We start from the raw sequence: 19,213 nt of genomic DNA, 5'->3' as shown, positions 1-19,213 counted from the left end.
AATTAACCACCACAAAACCAGAAGTGGTGTTGTGGTCAAGTGGTAGAACACTAGCCTTGAGCTGAAGTGCTCAGGAACAGTACCCAGGCCCAGAGTTCAAGCCCCAGGACCAAGAACCACAGCCTTTTAAACAAGCCATGTGGAATTGGCTCATGCCTGGAATCCTTGCTGAAAGGAGGCTGAGATTGGAGGATGACAGTTGCAACTCATCCTGGGAAAGTGAAGTCCTTGAGACTTGAAGTCCTTGAGCCCCTGTTGCTCACACACACATGGATGCCTGGGGAAAAAATCTGATGTATCCCTAAGCTGAGTTTGAACGCCCCAAGAGCTAAAGCTTGAACTGATAGAGGTGTTTTACTAGATTCTTTCCCTGGAAGTCAACTCAGTCAGGGCAACACATCTGGTGACTCAGGCCTCCAGGAAGGAAAGGGGGTGGGGCTATGCTAGGTGGAGACAGTCGCACAGATTGTTTCTGATTGGCTGAGGGGAAGAGTGGCTTCAGGAGCTGACCAATGAGAAGCGTCCTTGGTAGGAGGCCTCTGGAGTCTCCCAAAGGCGCCAGTTTCATTCCCTCTCTGCTGCCTGGTGGCCCAGGAGGTCACAGCCTCGGCTCTGCGGACCGGAAGCTGAGCTGCGGTCCTGAGCGCGGCCTCTCGGGCTCTTCCCTGGACGCCAGCGCCCTCCACCCCGGGCCTCGGCCCCGCTGCTGACGTTTCTCCGGGTTAGACTCCCACAGACGTCACGGCCCGGGCTGGTTTCAGAGCCGCCCGCGGGGGTGTGGGGTGCAGTGCCTGTGGATCTCCGCGAGGACAGCGGGGTGCGCGGGGAGCGGAAGTGGTGAGTGCGGAAGCCGGTCCGCGGTCAGGATCCTGGGCGGGGTGGGGGGCGGATCCGGAAGGCAGGGCCTCAGCTGGGTCTGGTAGGCCTTAGGGGGCCGGGTAGTGAAGAGCTCCTCCAGGTAGGGAAGGGCTCCTCAGCCCTCCAAGGCCTTCGAGAAGGGCTGGGGCGGGGCGGGGCTGGCAGCGGGCACCTGAGTCCTAGGAGTCCTGCCACCCGGTCCTGGCCATCCTGTCTGCTCCAGAGGAGGTGAAGTCACCACAGGCTGGGGCTTTTCCATCCTGGAAAAGACTCCTGGTGTAATGGTGGAGAGAACTGATGATTCATTTGTGACATCTGAATTTCCACCTGTCTCCCACATTGCCACCCTCCTTAGAAAGGGGGATCCATACGCACCCACGTGGTGGCGGTGGATGTTGGGGAGATCTGTTGTCCTCTCTGACCTGTACGGATTTCAGACTTGGTTTATGATATTGGTTGTGTGTGTGTGTGCTCACACGCGCAGGTGTGGGCGCTAAATTCGGGGCCTGACTACTGCCCCTGAGCTTTTTCACTCAGGCTGGTGCTCTACCACTTGTGCCACAGCTGCCCTTCCTGCTTTCTGGTGGATAATTGGAGATAAGAGTCTCACTGATGTTCCTGCCTAATCTAGCTTTGAACCAGAAACTACACATGTCATCCTCCGGGGTAGCTAGCATTGCAGGCTGCCTGTGTCCCTGGCAACAAGCTAGATGTTGACTTTTGATTATCAGGGAATTTTTATTGTGATTAATAAGGGTTACATTATATTCACCAGATAAAAGGTGCATAACTTCACAAACATTGATACTCTTTCTCATGACATGGTCCCCATTTATCATCCAACCTCCCCCCCATCTTGATTTCCCCTCTTCCCTATCCAATTTCAAATAACCAATTAAGCACATATAAAATTATCAGATAACAAGGTGAAATATTGTAATAATATGAGATAACCAAGGGATGACAAAAGAGATGAGTTCCTGGTGCAGGTCTGCCAGGTCCAAGCCCCTAGCCCTGCCTCTAGGAATTCATGCAGACCTCTCCCTGAGGGTGGGTGGGGCCTCACCTCTTAAGAGTTTTCAGGAATTTCCTATCCTTCACCACAATTCTAAGGTGCTAACTTTGGACAAAGTTTTACAGCTTACTGCTCATAAGCTACATCTATGTCATACTTATAGTTCTCATCCATGACTCTTTTGGAACCCACCAAACTTCAGTGGACTGACTGTTTTTATTCACCTCAAATATCTTTCCTTTTAGATAGAAAAAAGTCAAACTTTAATTTTCACCAGGTGTGTGAGGATGTTTGTGGGTGTTGAATGAACCTAGAATTGTAACATATACAGAAACATGTTTCCAGAATGAAGGGTTAGCAAGCAGGAACCAATAATCAGAAAGCCCAAGTTAGAACACTGAACCACTTTGTCTCTTGATGCCAACTTTGAAGGAGAAATGGGAGAAAGAAAGACAAAATTGTAAGGATAAACAGATTCTTTTTCTCAATAATTTACTTATATAGATTATTAGTCCTGTTTCTATATACATAACATGTCAAACTCAACTACCATGAAATTTCTAAAATGGACTCACATTTTTGGTTTTGTTTTTTTTTTTTTTGCCAGTTGGGACTTGGACTCAGGGCCTGAGCACTGTCCTTGGACTTTCTCAAGGCTAGAGCTCTACCACTTGAGCCTCAGTACCACTTCTGGCTTTTTTTTCTATGTATATGGTACCGAGGAATTGAACCTGGGTCTTCGTGCATGCTAGGCAAGCACTCTACCACTAGGCAAAACTCCCCGCCCTGGACTCACATTTTTGTTTTGTATTGTTTTCCTTTTTAGAAAAAAAGAAGGTACAGATCACATGCTTTTCTTCCACTTTCTTCATTTCAATTTTTTTTTTTGCCAGTCCTGGCCTTAAGCTCAGGCCTGAGCACTGTCCTTGGATTTTTCTCAAGGCTAGAGCTCTACCACTTGAGCCTCAGCACCACTTCCGGCTTTTTCTGAGTATGTGGTACCAAGGAATTGAACCCGGGTCTTCGTGCATGCTAGGCAAGCACTCTACCACTAGGCCAAACTCCCGGCCCATTTCAAATTCTTAACTGAAACATTACATGTAACAATAGCTGGTCCTAACTTCTATAAAAGGCTATACCAGTGGCAGGGAATTTGGCCTAGTGGTAGAGTGCTTGCCTAGCATGCAGGAAGACCCAGGCTGGATTCCACAGTACTACATTCACAGAAAAAAGCCGGAGGTGGTGATGAAGCTCAAGTGACAGAACTCTAGCCTTGAGAAAGTCCAAGGACAGTGCTCAGTCACTGAGCTCAAGCTCAGATCTGGCAAAAAAAAAAAGACTAAATCACATTAAGTTTCTTTCCAACATAGACAGTTACAACAATTCTTGTATAGTTGCCTTAAACATCATAGCCATGAGAAAAACTTACTGAAGGAATTGAAAAGGAAAAGGAAAACCATAGAGAAAAGAAATGGATGATAAATGTAACAAATAATTTTGAAACACTCAGATCTGAGAGTCAACTATTTAAAAAGCCCCAAAGGACAGAGTGAACACAATCTATTGTTCTAGTCAGCAAAATAAGACAGAAATCTCACACGTAAGAAATACTGTTTTGCATATGTATTTCAGAAGTTTCTGTTAGGAAGTGAGTGGAAGATAGAGATTTTCTTATTCAGGACTTGAGAACATAGAATAAAGAAACAGATTTCTTATAATTGATTACTTCAAGCTGAATGTGCATGAGATTATTAACATGTGCAGTATCACTGTCGGTGAATGTAAGACCATGCTCACTCTGGTCTCTCTTTCTAATGTAATCTTTCTCTCTATCCACATTGGCCAAAAGATGAATTACGTAGACATTCTTTATACTTTGTAAACACATCTTGTCTAGCCAGCACTCTAGTGGTAGAGTGCTTGCCTAGCATGCATGAAGCTCTGGGTTCAATTCCTCAGTGCAACATACATAGAAAAAGTCAGAAGTGGTACTGTGGCTTAAGTGGCAGATTCCTAGCCCTGACCAAAAACTGTCCAAAGACAGTGCCCAGGTCCTGAGTTCAAGCCCTAGGAATGGCAGACAAAAGAAAAAGGGAAAAAAAGAAAAGTAACGTGTCTATGTTGTTTCCTTGTTAGAGTAACAGTGACTTCATAGAATGAATGACAGAGTTCCTTTCTTTCCATTTAGTGGGACATTATTGATACTTCTTTTAGTCTGGAAGAATTCTATAGTGAATCTCTTCATTCCAGGGCTTTTCATTACCTTGGCACTGTTACTTCTAGCAGTGAGGGGTTCAGGTGGTCTCCCTGCAGTTTCAGTTCTCTCAGATCTCACCCATGTAGGGGGAGGGGGCCACCTGCTGCCATGTGTGTTGCTGATTGCTTTCAGTCCCATCTAGCAGCCAGCACCCAGGAGCAGCAGATAGATCCTGAGTGCTGACTCTCTTCCTTCCAAAGGCTTGGATGATTCTCCTCCAGGGATCCCAGTCCACTGATCAGAAGGCACACCACTGTCCAGCATCTTGGAGCTGCTTTCATTTATCAGCTTTCAGAGTTCCTAGAACCTGGCCCCTGTTTCACTATGGAAACACTTTTCTTTGTTGCCTAGGAAACACAGCTTTAATTTTTTAATCTAGAAGTATACATAGATATGTATATATATATATGTATATATATATTTTTTTCAGAGCTGAGGACCAAACTTAAGGCCTTATACTTGCTAGGAAAGTGCTCTTCCACAGAGTCAAACTGCCAACTCCTTAAGAGACTCTTAAGTAGGTGCTTCCAAGCTATTCCCATTGGATCTTTCAGCTCACCCAAGTCAAAACTTGTTCGTGTTTACTACTGGTTCTGGAAGCCATTTCCCCATTGGACAGTACATGTACACTGTGACAGAGCTTCAGAATCGAACCTGGGCCTTGTTGGATGCTAGACAAGCACTCAACAACTGGGCAAAATTCCCAGCTGTAATATTTATTTGCTGTTTTTTCTTGCCAGTCCTGGTGCTTGAACTCAGGGCCTGGCACTGTCCTTGGGCTTTTTCAAGGCCAACACTCTACCACTTGAACCACAGCACCACTTCTGGCTTTTTCTGTTTATGTGGTAATGAGAAATCAAACCCAGGGCTTCGTGCATGCTAGGCAAGTACTCTGCCACTAGGCCATGCTCCCTTTCTTTCTTCCTTTCTTCAATGCGAATCCGGGGTCTTAGATGCAGGGCAATGTTCCTTGTTTTTTTTTCACTCAAAGCTGATTCTCTACCACTTATTCCCCCCACTTCCAGATTTTTGCTGGTCAATTGAAAATCAGAGTCTCACGGACTGGCCTGTTTATCCTGGACTTGTGACATAATCCTCACATGTCAGTCTCCTGAGTAACTAGGATGTTAGGCATGATCTACTAACCCTAGCCCCATGAAACCTTTTAGCCATGTCTTCTTCAGACACTGTGCTGAGGTCCCTTAAGACTCCTGGAACTGAGATTGCTCCTGTTTTCAATAGCTTCAAGTACTTAAGTCTTGGACAGAAGGCCCTCTTCCAAGATAATGCTTTCTTCAGCTTTCTGCAATATGAGAAGATAGATTGTCTTATCCTTACCAATGTGTCATGTGTCCCATGCTGGGAGAGTCACTACCCTGCCAGATTCAAACACTGTAATTAGGCTCCGAATAGAAGTCACTTCATTAACTAGGTCTGTCACCATATTACCTTGTGATGAGGATGGGGCCTCTAGACTCACTTCCTGTGCAGCCAGGGCTAGAGCTGCAGTCTCTTAGTTTCTACTGTCACATTCCTGTGTACATGCTCTCCCTTGTCCTGTCTGCTTTTCTTTTTCTTTTCTTTTTTTTTGCCAGTCCTGGGCTTGAGCTCAGGGCCTGAGCACTGTCCTTGGACTTTCTCAAGGCTAGAGCTCGACCACTTGAGCCTCAGCACCACTTCTGGCTTTTTTCTATGTATGTGGTACCGAGGAATCGAACCCGGGTCTTCATGCATGCTAGGCAAGCACTTTAACCAGTAGGGCAAACTCCTGGCCCTCCTGTCTGCTTTTCATAGGTCTTGGAGCCCTGGCTTTCCACTTAGAACTTTTTTTTTTAATTTTGTCAGTAGTGAAGCTTAACCTCAGCTTTTCCACTCAAGGATATTCTTTAAGTCATAGCTTCCCTTCAGGCATTTTTGGTGATTAATTGGAGATAGAGTCTTACAGAGTTTCTTTCCCTGCCTGACTTTGAACTGTGATCCTCAGATCTCAGCCTCCTGGTAGCTTGGTTATAGCTATGAGGTGGTAGCATCTGGCCTTCTATTTTTAATTGTATCTCTCTATGATTACACACTGAACACTATTCTTTTACTTTTGACCCTTGAAAGTTCCAAAAGCAAATGCTGAAGTTGTTCCAGATGAAATCCTAGGATCTTTTTTTGCCTTTGTAGGTTTCACACATGTATGAGGTTAGAGACAGCCTGCTTCCTAATTTATTAAGGTGGTCCTGATGTGGGGGCCATTTAAGATGACTTTTCAAAACACATATATATGCGAGAGAAACAAATCCACATTACATTTTCTGGATATTAAAAAGATGGCACATGTTTCACAGGACTACAGTCATTTACCACAGTGAGACCAAAGGAGGACATTTTTAGGAGAGGAACATGAAGGGGCAATGCCTCTGTGCATCAGATCATATAAAATAATGCTTATCTAAATGAACTCCAGCATGTGGAAATGGGGATTCTTTTTCTTTCTTGTTGCTTTCTTTTCTTTTCATCTTCTTTCTTTGTGTATATATGTCTTTAACAGGTTAAGGAGAAACAGAAGTGACCAGGCAAACAGTGAATAAATGCAACAGTGGTATGTTTAACTATATTGAAAATGAACTAAAACTTGTGGATTGGGATGAAAAGGCAAGGGATAACATTGTCCAAAAAGAAATGTATTTAGTCCTTGACTGATATAACCATGGTCTCCTGTACATCACCTTTACAATAATAACATTTTTAAAAGATGGCATATAGAGCCTGGACTTTAGCTTAGTGGTAGAATGCTTGTCTAGCATGCACAAAGTCTGGGGTTCAATTCCTTGGTATCACTAAATAGAAAAAAACTTGAAGTGGTGCTAGGCTGAAGTGGTACAGCTGTAGCCTTGAAAAAGTCCAAGGACAGTACTCAAGCACTGAGTTCAATCCCCAGGACTGGCCAAATAAAAAAATGTGGCATATGTCCCGATGCCAATGGCTCAGATCTTTAATTTTAGCCAATAAAGTTAGTAAAGTGTGCATCATTTTCAGTTTTATTTATGCATAACCTTTTACTTTGTGATTGTGAGTCAGTCCCAGGAAAATTTGTTTATATGTACAAAATTATCTTGACTAGCAAGTCATTCCTGTGTATTTGTTTTTTTTTCTTTTATTTATTTATTTTGCCAATCCTCGGCTTGAGCTCAGGGCCTGAGCACTGTCCTTGGCTATAGCTTTTCTACCACTTGAGCCTCACCACCATTTCTGGCTTTTTTCTATGTACGTGGTAGTGAGGAATTGAACCCGGGTCTTCGTGCATACTAGGCAAGCACTCTACCACTAGGCCAAACTCCTGGCCCCCTCCTTGTGTATTTTTATATAGTTTCATTCATTAGTGTGCTGAACATATTAATCCTTTGTTTTGAAGGATTAATATGTTCAGCACCTAATTTTCTTTTGTCTCCCTTAGTTTACACATATTAAACTACTCCATGTGTTGGGTAATATTATTACAGACAAGGTTTTATTGGCTACAATACTTTGCGACAAAAGTGTTAGGACATAAGTCTGGAGCTGGGCCAGATGTCCATTAGCTCATTCCTGCAATCCTATCTACTCAAAAGACGGAAATCTAAGCACTAGAGTTCAAAGCTAGCCTAAGTAGGAAAGTTTATGGGTCTCCTTTCACCACTTAACCAAAACATGACTAGAGGCTGTGCTGTAGTTCATGAGGTAGAGCACTCACCTTGAGGAAAAAAGCTACATGACAGTGTTCAGGCTGTGAGTTGAAGCCCTGACAAAAATACATGAGTCTGAAACAAATTATTTAGCTCTTGCTGACCTTGAACTTCAGATTGTGCTACATCATCCTCTCCATGCTTTAAATTTTAGGCCTTTGCCATTATGTAGGGGAAAGTGTTCTACTTTTATCTTTCCTGTTTCAAGACAATTTAATTAATGTCTCTGATACAAAGAAACGAAGTACATGTTTCCCGATAGATACCAGATTGCCAAAAATGTCAGATTGTAGACTTGCTCTTACTGTGTGCTATCAACTGTGTCCTGAATGAATTTATGTTTTATCCTAGTAAGGATTCATGTCCCCTCCTTTGATCTATTTTGCCAGTCACTTTGTAGAATATCATCTAAACAAATTTAAAGTTCTTTTGTTCTTCCTCTGTTACATCATATTTTTTCCGTTTAGCTCTTTCTTCCTTTCTCAGGTTTAAGGAGTGCTAGAATTGTGGGTTTGTGGGGAGGAAAAAGTAACAAAGTACTATGTGAGAAGTACCATGTAGAAAAGATGTCTGGTGAGTATTTAATAATTGACTATATAGACAACATTAGGTATCTTTTTGAAAAAAAAATAAGATGAGACTCATCTCATTTCTGTGACTTTAACTCCTGCTTTGGAATTCTTTGTGGAATATTTTAGGAGACTATGAACGTTGAGGATGTGGCCATCAATTTTACCCTGGAAGAATGGGCTTTACTAAGTCTTTCTCAAAGGAAGCTCTACCGAGATGTGATGGGGGAAATCATTAGAAATCTGGCCTCTCTAGGTAAATATTGCCTTACTTAACCTGTGAGCTGTTCCTGCCCTGAGTGATGCTGCATGATTTGGAATGAAAAACTGAACATGTGGGTGAATATATGATTATAAATATACTGTGATCACATTATTCATGATGATAGTTGCATTCTTAATATTTTTTATATTGTTGAAAAATCATTGATTTCTATGTTTGCATTTTAGAAAAGAAGAAAGAAAAAGAAAAGACTGAAGTTAACTGCAAAAATCCCAGGGAGGAAGTAAGGTAATTGCAGTAACCAGAGATAATACTATGCAGAGTGGCAGGAAATTTTTAAACCAAGCTGCTATACAAATGCACACAGATAGAAATTGATTTTATCCTAGAAAACATTCCTTTTAAACTGTATACAAATGGAGCTCCAAAACTAGAAAATTCAGGAATCTAAAAAAATATGCCAATATTGGGAGCATTTAGAGGACATCATGAAAGCTCAGGAGACACTTTCTAATGGTTTCCTAGTTTGCAAGCAGTTCTCAGTTTCTGTGTGTGTGTGTGTGTGTTTGTTTTTCACAGAACTCAATTTGTAGAGAGAGTGTCTGAACATGAACAGGGCAGTCAGTGTGAAGAAGCCTTCCAACAGGATGCAGAAAGCATTTTGAATAAGAAGACTCTACCTGGAGAAGCACCCTTTAATACCCATGTGTTTGGAGAAACCATCCTTACTCCTTCCCCCATGGGTATGCCTTTCAGAGCTCACCCAGGACAGACAGCCTTTGTGAATTATGAATGGGAGAAAATCCCCACCACTCATAAAGAATGTGGGAGAGCCTGCAGGAAATCCCATCAGGATCAAACTGGCCATAGAATGCACCATGAGGAAAATCCATTTGCAGCTATGCAATGTGAAAACTCCTGTAGCCATTCTTGTGTTTTTCACAGACATGAAGAAATCGACACTGAAGTTGAACCCTGCTGTGAATGTCTGCATTGTAGAAGACCCTTCCCTAACTCCACTACCCTTCAGGAGCACAAAAGAACTCTTCCCATGGAGAAACCCTATAAATGTGAGCAATGTGGGAAAACCTTTCCTTTTTCTAGTTGTCTTAAAGCACATGAAAGAACTCACACTGGAGAGAAACCCTATGAATGTAGGCAATGTGGGAAAGCATTTGTTTCTAGCAGCACCCTCGGAAGACATGAAAGAGGTCATACTGGAAAGAAACCCTATGGATGCAAGCAATGTGGGAAAACCTTCCCTTCCTCTCATTACCTTAAAGCACATGAAAGAATTCACACTGGAGAGAAACCCTATGAGTGTAAGCAATGTGGAAAAACATTTGCATTTTCCTGTTCCCTTCGAAGACATGAAAGACTTCACACTGAAGAGAAGCCCTATAGATGTCTGCAGTGCGGGAAAACATTCATTCTTCCTCGCTACCTTGAAAGACATGAAAGTATTCACACTAGAGAGAAACCCCATGGTTGCAAGCAGTGTGGAAAAACATTTGTTTTTTCTAGTGACCTTCGAAAACATGAAAAGTCTCATGCTAGAGGGAAACCCAAACCCCATGGATGTAAGCAATGTGGGAAAACATGCTCTTCCTCTAGATCCCTTAAAGAACATGAAAGAATTCACACTGCAGAGAAATGCTGCACATGTGTGCAGTGTGGGAAAACTTTTGCATTCCCCTCTCGCCTTCGAAAACACGAGCAAATTCATACTGGAAAGAAACCCTATGAATGCAAACAGTGTGAGAAAGCATTTGCTCTTCCCTATCATCTTCAAAGACACGAAAGTATACACTCCAGAGAAACCGTATGAATGTAAGCAGTGTGGAAAAACATTTGTTCTTATTATCTGAGTATGAAAAGTTCCAGAGGTCTAGGCATGAACCTCTGGTTTCTGGCTTGTTTTGCTCTTTTGAGACAGCCTCTCACTGTTAGTGTAGTCCTGGGTAGCTTACAGCTAGTGATTTTTCTTTAAGAGGAGAAGCTGTTTCCTGTATATCCTTACAGTTGCTATTGCTATTTCAGATCCTGAGATGTGGAGAGCTCTAGGCATAGGTTGCTCTTTTTCGACAATGATAAACCAACCCAGGAATAGTGCCCAGTGAACCTCTGTATCCTGAGATTTGGGAGAGTAGCTGGCTGGCTGTTGAAGTACAGGCATCTGCCAAGTCTCCAGCTAGGGATGGGATTCCTGGGATTTCCAGAAGAAAGTGGACAAATACCAGCAGCCTGCCTGGAAGATACCAGTCTGGCAGCTGAATGAGGGGTGGATGAGGAGGTTCTGGTAGGAATGTACCTCAGTCTTTTATTCACAATGGGTCTCACTAACCCAGGGTGATAAGAAACAGCAAAAGAAAGCATTAATTTTGTACTACTGAACATGTAACTTTTCTCTCCGTGTATGTGTAAGTGTGCATTTGTGTGCGAGTGTTATGTGCACACACACAAGTATGTGTTGAGGCTTGAACTTAGGAATTGGGCACTGCTACTTAGCTTTTGAACTCAGGGCTGTAATTCTACCTCTTGAGCCACATCTTCAATTCTGGCATATTTTGCTGGTTAAGTAGTGTTGAAACTCAGACTTTTCTCCCCCAGCTGGCTTTGAACCTCAATCTTCAGATCCTGACTATCTGGAATTACATGTGTGAGCCTCAAATCATCGCTTTTGTTTTATGTTTGAATATGCTGTACCTAAAACCATAAGAAGGAAAAGCATTGACTGTTTCAAAACATGAACAGGCTGGGAGCTGGTGGCTCATATCTGTAATCCTAGCTATGCACGAGGCTAAGATCTGAGGATGGAGGTTCAAACCCAGCCCTGGCAGGAATATCCATTGGCTGACACTCTTATCTCTAATTAACCAGAAGAAAGAAGAGGAAGAAAAAAGAGAACAATTGGAAAGAAAATCAAGGAGGAAAGAATGAAAGCAAGCAAGTGTGTGCTCAGATAGTAGAGCAGTACCCTGGCTACCATGGCCCCCTGGGACCCATGCAGGCTTGTGCACCTTGGGTGTGATATGGAAGACTGTGGGCCATGGGATTCCCCCCCCCACCCAGTAACTGAACCTGGCTGTTCCTACCTTGCGCTGAAGGGAGCAGCATGACAGAAAATACTGCATCTTCCTAAAGCTCCCAAGCGCATCCACTAACCAGAGAGCAGATCAAGGCAATTTCCAGCCAAGGAACCCAAGGCCTCCTCTCCCACCTTCCCCTGTGCAGAGTGGGCGTGCCCGAGAGTGTGGGGGCAGAGGCCAGAGGAAGAGGGTGGGACAGCACAACCCCAATGCCAGTGCCTCCAGCCAGTCTGCTAGGGTCTAGGGGCATCCTCACTGAGGACTGAGCATTGATGGTTTAGCTAGATCCTGTCAACCACTGGATGTCATCCCTGAGAGAGGAGACATGATGAGCTGCTTCCGGTAAATTACCCACAGGGGCAGCACTAGTCCTCTAGATCACGTGTGTGTGTGTTTGGGCTTGATCTCAGGGTTAGAGCTCCATCCTTGAGCTTGTTTGGCCCAAAGCTACACCTATCACTTGAGCTATGTACTACTATCAGCATTTTCTGAAAATAAAGAGTCTCATGGCCTCTCCTGGATGTCTGAACCATAGCCCTCAGATCTCAGCCTCTTGAGTAACTATGATTGCGAGACATGAGGGGCCAGTGAGTGCACTTTTTCAAGGTCTGGTGTATGTGTGTGTGATCCTGAAAGTTCTTTGTCACTGATGATCATTATGTGGGTGGTGGTGACTTAGGCCCTCTTTTGCACTACGTGCCCACAGGACCCTGTGAACACCTCTGCTGTAACATTTAATGCCCATGTGCCTGGTTTCTCCTCCAGTGAGTGCCTCAGGGACAGCGACAGAAGCATTGTATCCAAAGCATCTAGAAAGGGGTCATATTTTGTGAGTGAATTCAACTCAGGTATTAAATAAGTAAATAAAATCCATAAGGATTTGATTGATAGCATAATACTCTTCAATGCAGTTCCATGAAACTGGAACCTAGTAAAATGAGGGGAGATACATAGGGTTGAGGGAGATGGGGAAGAAGGAGACAATTATCAAGGTGCAGTGTACTCATTAACTCATTGGCTGAGTTAAAACCTCTTTGTACAACTAATTAGAAATAATCACAGAAAAAATAATAATCATCACATCGGCTCCTCTCATTCTCCTGAGGTGGAAAGGTAATCAGATGCTTGGCCTCTCAGTTGGCAAAGGGGCATGACAGTTCCTTGTTGCCTGCTCCCTGACCTTCCCTGCACGCTGTCTTCTCACTTTGTCCCTCACCTGGTTCGTAGTCCTCTTACCCTGGCTCAGCCTTTCTCCATGCTATGTTTCCGCATCCCTGTTATATTAGTTATCCAACTTTGCCATTAAACACTACCACAGAGATCCTAAACACAGGCATTTATTTCCTCACACTTGTAGCTTCTGTGTAGAAAGCTAGGTTGGGAGGATTGTAGTTCTGGATCATCATAGGCAAAAAAGTTCATGTTAAACTTCATGTTAGCAGAAAACCTGGGCATGGTGGCACCTTCCTATCATCTCAGCTATGGGAGAAAGCAGAATGTAGGATCACTGTCTAGCCACACTAGAGGCAAACATCAAAAATAACCTCAAAATAATCTCAAAATAACGATGCAGAACTAGGGTTTTCTGTATGACCAGGAGAACTGGTAAAAGCAAACTTGAGGCCTCCATTGTTCATTTTTCCCCAAAAGAGAACTTGGCTGAGTGTCTTTTTCAATAAAGAATTGTTGGAAAAATCTGTCTTTCTGTTTTCCTATCCATCCATCAATCTGTCTACATACATTTCTTGGCTGTGAACATATTTCCCATTAGTGAGAATTAGTGGGTGCCAGTAATTCACACTTGTACCAGGTTTGAAGCCATTCCAGGCAGAAAATTCTGAGATACTCTTACTTCTAAATAAGCAAAATTCCAGGGGTGGCACTGTGGATCATAAAAGCGCAGCAGTTAAAATAGAGACAGGAGAGACGGAGAAAATGAAAAATATTCTACTGAATGTTCAGACCTCATTTTTTCCATCCGTGCACAATCAAATTTATACCATGCCATCTTTACCAAAGTGAATGTTGGAACTTTTATATTTCAGTGAAACAATGAAAATATAAACAGTTTACCAGTAAAACTGTCTATATTTAATGACTTCCGGGCTATTGAACTCATTTTTATCTTAAAAAAAAATAGACTGGCTGACATGGTAGAATCTCATTGTCACCATGGGTATAGTCACTAAAACTTTTCTTACCATACAGTTTCATCATACAATATACATAGTAGTCTGAATTATTGTGGAAAAATTTACAGATAAAACACTAGAAATAGAATAAGCAGAACATCCATATTTATAACTCATTCCAGTGTATGTGACAATTTTTCATATTTTTTTCCCAGTCTTGGGGCTTCAAATCAGGGCTTGGACAATTTCCTTAGGCTTTTTCAATGTTAGCACTCTACAACTTGAGCCACAGCACCACGTCTGGCCTTTTCTGTGTATTTGGTACTGAAGAACCAATTTTCGGGCTTTGTGCATGCTAGGCAAGCATTTTACCCCAACACCACTCTCCTGGCTTCTATGTGACAATTTTAACACTTGGGTGAAACCAAGTTTATGGGTACCAGATGGCAAATTACGGCCTGTGATGCCATGTAATTGAGACACATCCCTCATCTGTTATGTCATCTTTTTCTTATTTCACTTCAGCCAGGGATTCAAAATGGTTTTAGGACCACAGAAGTGAATATTGCTTTTCCACTCAAAAGTAGAATCAGTAAGGCCCAACATGTGGTTCGTAATGAACAGACAGGCCTTTCCCAATGAAGAATAAGTTCTGTTGGTCAGCACCCCAACTCATAAGGGAAGAATTCCCAAATTGTTCAATTGCAATGAGATATTGTGCAATGGCATTTAATAATAAGAAGCTGTGCTGTGGGCTGAGGACACAGCTGTGTGGTAAAGACTACCTCAGCACCACCAAAAACTGAACTCAAAACCAAAGGCAAATTACATACTAATTTCAGCAGTTAACATTCAAGTATATTTGAGGACATCAGATTGCTATATTACAAACTCATACAGTCTGTTAAAAATCAAATATTATACTTGTATGTATTTTTCAAAATTGTCTCTACTTGTTCCAAACAGTTGCATTTCCTGACCTAGAAAATAGTGTGAGTGTGAGGAAATGGTAGATGTCTTAGTTTTTGTTGCTATAATAAAAGACCTGACTCTGAGAAGTTTATGGTTCTGAAGGCTGCGGGGTCCCAGCCCAAGGCTGTATATCCAATGAAGACAGATGCATATCCCCCGTGGGTAGTGGATGGAGAGGCAGTGAGGAAGGGAAGACCTTTTAGGAGGAACTCATTCTTAAGGTTCTTCATCTGTAGCACTGACATTTGCTCATTCTTTAAAGGACCAGCTGCCTAGGGTAGTTTATTAATTTATGGCTAGCAGATGTGGATTCACATGTGTTCAGAAAAGGGCTTGGCATTGAGATAGAAATACAGGAAGATGGGACAGGAAACTACCTGTTATTCACACACACTGCAGGCAAATGATGACCTTACAAAACAGAGGACATGAGAAAGGTCTTCCTTCAGCAGTGCAGAATTAACATGCTTCATTAGTGCAGAATTAACAACCCTGGAAATAGCTAACAATTTATAAAACTAAGACAGAATCCACTTGTTTGTAAGTAACTCAGTTGTTTCCAAAATTATGGCTCAGAAATTCAAATTATGCAGTACCAATTTATGATAGTAATCAGGCAGAATGTTGATGACGATAACTAAAGTTACCCATGTGTTTACCACCTGTGTCTTATCTGAGTAATCCCAACTGTAAGTGATATGCTTCCCTGTGACATTTGGCACAGAACTTAATAAAGAAAAAAACAGCATGCCAATATATCTTAATAAAGAAATGACATGCCAGTGGCTCATCCCTATATTCCTAGATACTAAAAGGCTCAGGGGATCAGAGTTTGTAGCCACCTGGGGCAGGTAACAACAAGAGAGCACTATCTTCAGTTAACCAGCAAAAGGCAAGAGAATGGAGGCTTGACTCAAGTGGAACAAGACTAACCATAATCAAAAAGCCATGTTTGAGCCTCAGATTTCAAATCTTAGCACACACACACACACACACACACACACACACACACACACACACACACACCATATTAAGAGCTTACCAGTATAACCCTCATCCCCAAACCAGACAGAGATTCATCAAAGAAAGAGAACCACAGACCTATTTCTTTGATGAACATCGATGCAAAACTTCTCAACAAAATACTGGCCAACCGTCTACAACAACTCATCAAAAAAATTATACACTATGATCAAACAGGTTTCATCACAGGGAGGCAAAGCTGGTTCAACATACGCAAATCGATTAATATAATTCAACACATCAACAGGAGCAGGGACAAAAATCACATGATTGTCTAAAGAGATGCAGAAAAGGCATTTGACAAGATCCAACACCCCTTTACGTTAAAAGCTCTGGAGAAACTAGGAATCCATGGAACATTCCTCAATATAATAAAGGCTGTGTATGACAAACCCACAGCTAGTATTATACTTAATGGCGAAAAGCTAAAGCCATTCCCTCTAAAATCAGGAACGAGACAAGGATGACCACTCTCGCCACTCCTCTTTAACATAGTATTAGAATTCCTAGCCAGTGCAATAAGGCAAGAAGCAAGCATAAAGGGGAGCCAAATAGGGAAAGAGGAAGTGAAACTTTCAAGATCTGGTGGGCACTAATTATGGGATTAGCATTTGCAGAACTGACCATGGTCTCCAGAGCTATGGTAAATGTAAGAGACGTCTAAGGTTCCTGCAGTACTGTATTTGTATGTGGTGTGACCCTCTGTGAGAATGGGAAAGCACAGAGGAGAAGCACTCAATGAAAAATACACAGGAGTGATTTCCCACTGAGAGCGATGCAGTGGGGAGCATCTCTGTATGGCAGACTGTGTAGCCCTCATTCTACTGTAACCTAAGGCATATTCGTGACCCTAATGCAACAATAACACATTGGTATTGTGTAACAATGGTAAGCAGTGGTGGTGTAAGTCATCTAAAAGACCCCAGAATTCAGGTGCTGGTTACTCACAGTCTAATCCTGGTTACTAAGAAGGCTGAGATGTGAGGATTGTGGTTCAAAGACAGACAGCCAAGGCAAAAAAAAGTCCATAAGTCCCTCACATCCTATAAGATTCTCAGAAAAAGACAGTAATGGGGTTATGGCTTAAGTGGTAGAACCCTAGTGTTAAGCAAAAAGAAGCTCAGGGACAGAGCTCAAGCCTGAGTTCAAGTCCCAGGTCAAAAAAAAAAAGGATAAAAGACCTCTGACATATTTAGTTGTCCAAACTTCATCCTCCTTTCAATGTGGTGGCCCTACCTTCACCCTCCATTTGATGTATATTTTGTATGGAGAAATACTCATAATATGGCAATTCAGACTCTTCTGAGTCTGATTCAGACAACTTAGAGGAGACATTACAATCATCTGTTCCAGTAATTCACCTACCATCTGTCGAATGTAACTAACCCCTCAAAACATTATAATAAAAAATACCAAAAAGAATCATCTGTTCCATTTATTTGGTGTGTGGTCTATAAAGTAAAAGTAGTTCAAAATGTGTATGTATTTCTGTAAGTACTTTCAATGCCATATATCAAATATATAAATATGGTAATTATTTATCTTTTTATATTAGCACTGAAGATACTTCTGAAATGAACACATTTCATTAAAGGTTAGAGGAAAAATTAAGAAGCAAATATATAAGATAAAGACATGATGATATTACTTTAGCTATATATAATGGCTACTATTTCTTTTATATGTTCTACTTTTTCTTTTTTTATTGTAATTAATAGAAGAGTTACACTTATATTCCCCAGATAAAAGGTGCATTACTTCACATACATTGATACCCCTTCTCATGTTTTTGTCCCCATTTCCCTCCTCCCACCCACTCCCCTCATCTTGTTTCCCCCTTCCCTTTCCTATTTCAAAAAAACAAATAAATGTATATACCATATACCAAATAACAAGGTAAGATACTGTAACAATATGACAAGGGACAACAAAAGAGTTGGGAAATAACATAGTACATTTAGAACAACAATCACATATTATATTTCTCTTGTTTCCATATCCTGGAGGTCCTTTCATTTAGCCTCATCCTATGCAGCTTTTTGTAACTTGGTTTTGAGCTAATTGTAATCCTCTGCTAGGAGAGTCCAAGGTTTGTACTAATTATGACAAATGAGGGAAACCATTGAGCCTATGTTCCTTTGGGTCTGGATTACTTCACTTAATATGATTTTTTCCAGGTCTTTACATTTCCTTACAAATGGGGTGATATCCTTCTTTCTGATGACAATGGCTACTATTTCTAAATTATTTTTCAATATTAATTAATACTGTTCAATAAAAAGGACCTTGTTTGAACTGGCTTTATCATTTAGGCAATTTCTTGATAAGCATTGAAAACAAGTGTTGTTGCTGCTATAGTTGTCAGGTCACTGGTCATGTCCTTCAAGCATGTGAGTATGGGAAAACCTTGCAGATACACAGAACTATGGCTGATGGGAATATTTCAGCAAGCAATTAACTCAAGAACATCCCATGAGCTTTGGAAGATAGGGTATCAAATACATAATTTTTAAAGTACTACTATTTCACTGGGATAGAATTAAATATAAAAATTTTTCAAGAGAGGAATTGCTTATATATAAAAAGATGATATTCCCATGATAAGAGAATTCCTAATAGTGATTTAAACAAAAGAAAAGGTTATGCCAGCTGGGCTCTGGTGATTCACACCGTACTGCTAACTACTTAGGAGGCTGAGATCAAAGAATCAAAGTTTGAAACCAGCTTAGGCAGCAAAGTCTGTGAGAGTCTTTTCTGCAATGAACCACTTAAAAATCCAGAAATGGAGCTGTGGCTCAAGTGGGAGACTGCTAACCTGGAACAAAATAATCAGTGCCTGGGCCCTAATTCAAGACTCAGGAGCAACCCCAAAAGGAAAAACGAGAGCTCTGTCCTAGATACACAAGGACAGAAAAGCATATTAACCTATGCATTAAGGAAAAGCTTTCAGTGAGAAGAGAGTAGTAAATCATATCAGAGAGTTCAATGGAAACTTTGTTCTGTGCATTAGATTTAATAGAGCAAGTTTTACCACAATGTACATCTTTCCCCTATGAGAAAAAATTATAATAAGCTTTAAGATATAAAGCAAAAGGGCAATTCTTTGTTTCTTTGGTTTTCAGATTCAGCCGGTTCCAATCATTAAAATGAGGGCCCCTTACTCTTGCTCAGCTTTCTAGACCACTCCAGGGCTCTACCACTTGAGGCACAATGCCTACATCCGTTTTTGCTACTTATTATGGACAGGGAGTCTTCCAGACTGTTGTGATGAATTGGCCTTGAACTTGGACCTTCCAGTTCCCAGCCTCTTGATTAACAAAAGTATAAATTGTGTTTGGTAGGAAGATATTTCTTTATTCCGGTGG

The 19,213-nt window shown here is 41.7% G+C and overlaps 3 protein-coding genes and 1 long non-coding RNA gene across 6 annotated transcripts in view; 3 read left to right on the top strand and 1 right to left on the bottom strand.

The window, feature by feature from the left end:
* LOC150039124 (uncharacterized) overlaps positions 1-19,213 on the bottom strand; it is a 226,264-nt gene that overhangs the window by 181,429 nt on the left and 25,622 nt on the right. The gene's annotated exons all lie outside the window — the stretch shown is intronic.
* The window catches only part of LOC150039126 (uncharacterized), a 46,140-nt gene that overhangs the window by 20,445 nt on the left and 6,482 nt on the right, over positions 1-19,213 (top strand). The gene's annotated exons all lie outside the window — the stretch shown is intronic.
* On the top strand, positions 573-12,601 carry LOC150039127 (zinc finger protein 763-like). Of its 3 annotated transcripts, none has more exons than XM_090327999.1 (5): positions 573-837; positions 8,539-8,665; positions 8,860-8,920; positions 9,212-9,702; positions 12,428-12,601. In XM_090327999.1, coding segments are annotated over exons 2-5 (675 nt in total). In that variant the 5' UTR covers positions 573-837; positions 8,539-8,544; the 3' UTR covers positions 12,430-12,601. The 3 variants fall into 3 exon arrangements, with proteins under 3 accessions (XP_090184125.1, XP_090184127.1, XP_090184126.1); XM_090328001.1 differs by having other exon boundaries at positions 578-837; positions 9,578-9,702; XM_090328000.1 differs by lacking the exon at positions 573-837 and adding an exon at positions 8,308-8,413.
* Positions 9,711-11,696, top strand: LOC150039128 (uncharacterized; the record flags this gene model as incomplete). The annotated part of the gene is made up of 2 exons (XM_090328003.1): positions 9,711-10,462; positions 11,513-11,696. A coding segment is annotated over one exon (750 nt), but the record flags the coding sequence as incomplete, so codon positions are not given.

This window comes from Megascapheus bottae, unplaced genomic scaffold (assembly GCF_031878675.1).
Source record: "Megascapheus bottae isolate mThoBot1 unplaced genomic scaffold, mThoBot2.hap1 HAP1_SCAFFOLD_76, whole genome shotgun sequence".
Taxonomy (NCBI): Eukaryota; Metazoa; Chordata; class Mammalia; order Rodentia; family Geomyidae; genus Megascapheus; species Megascapheus bottae.
The sequence above is the reverse complement of the archived record's forward strand: the minus strand, read 5'-3'. Positions and strand labels throughout refer to the sequence as shown.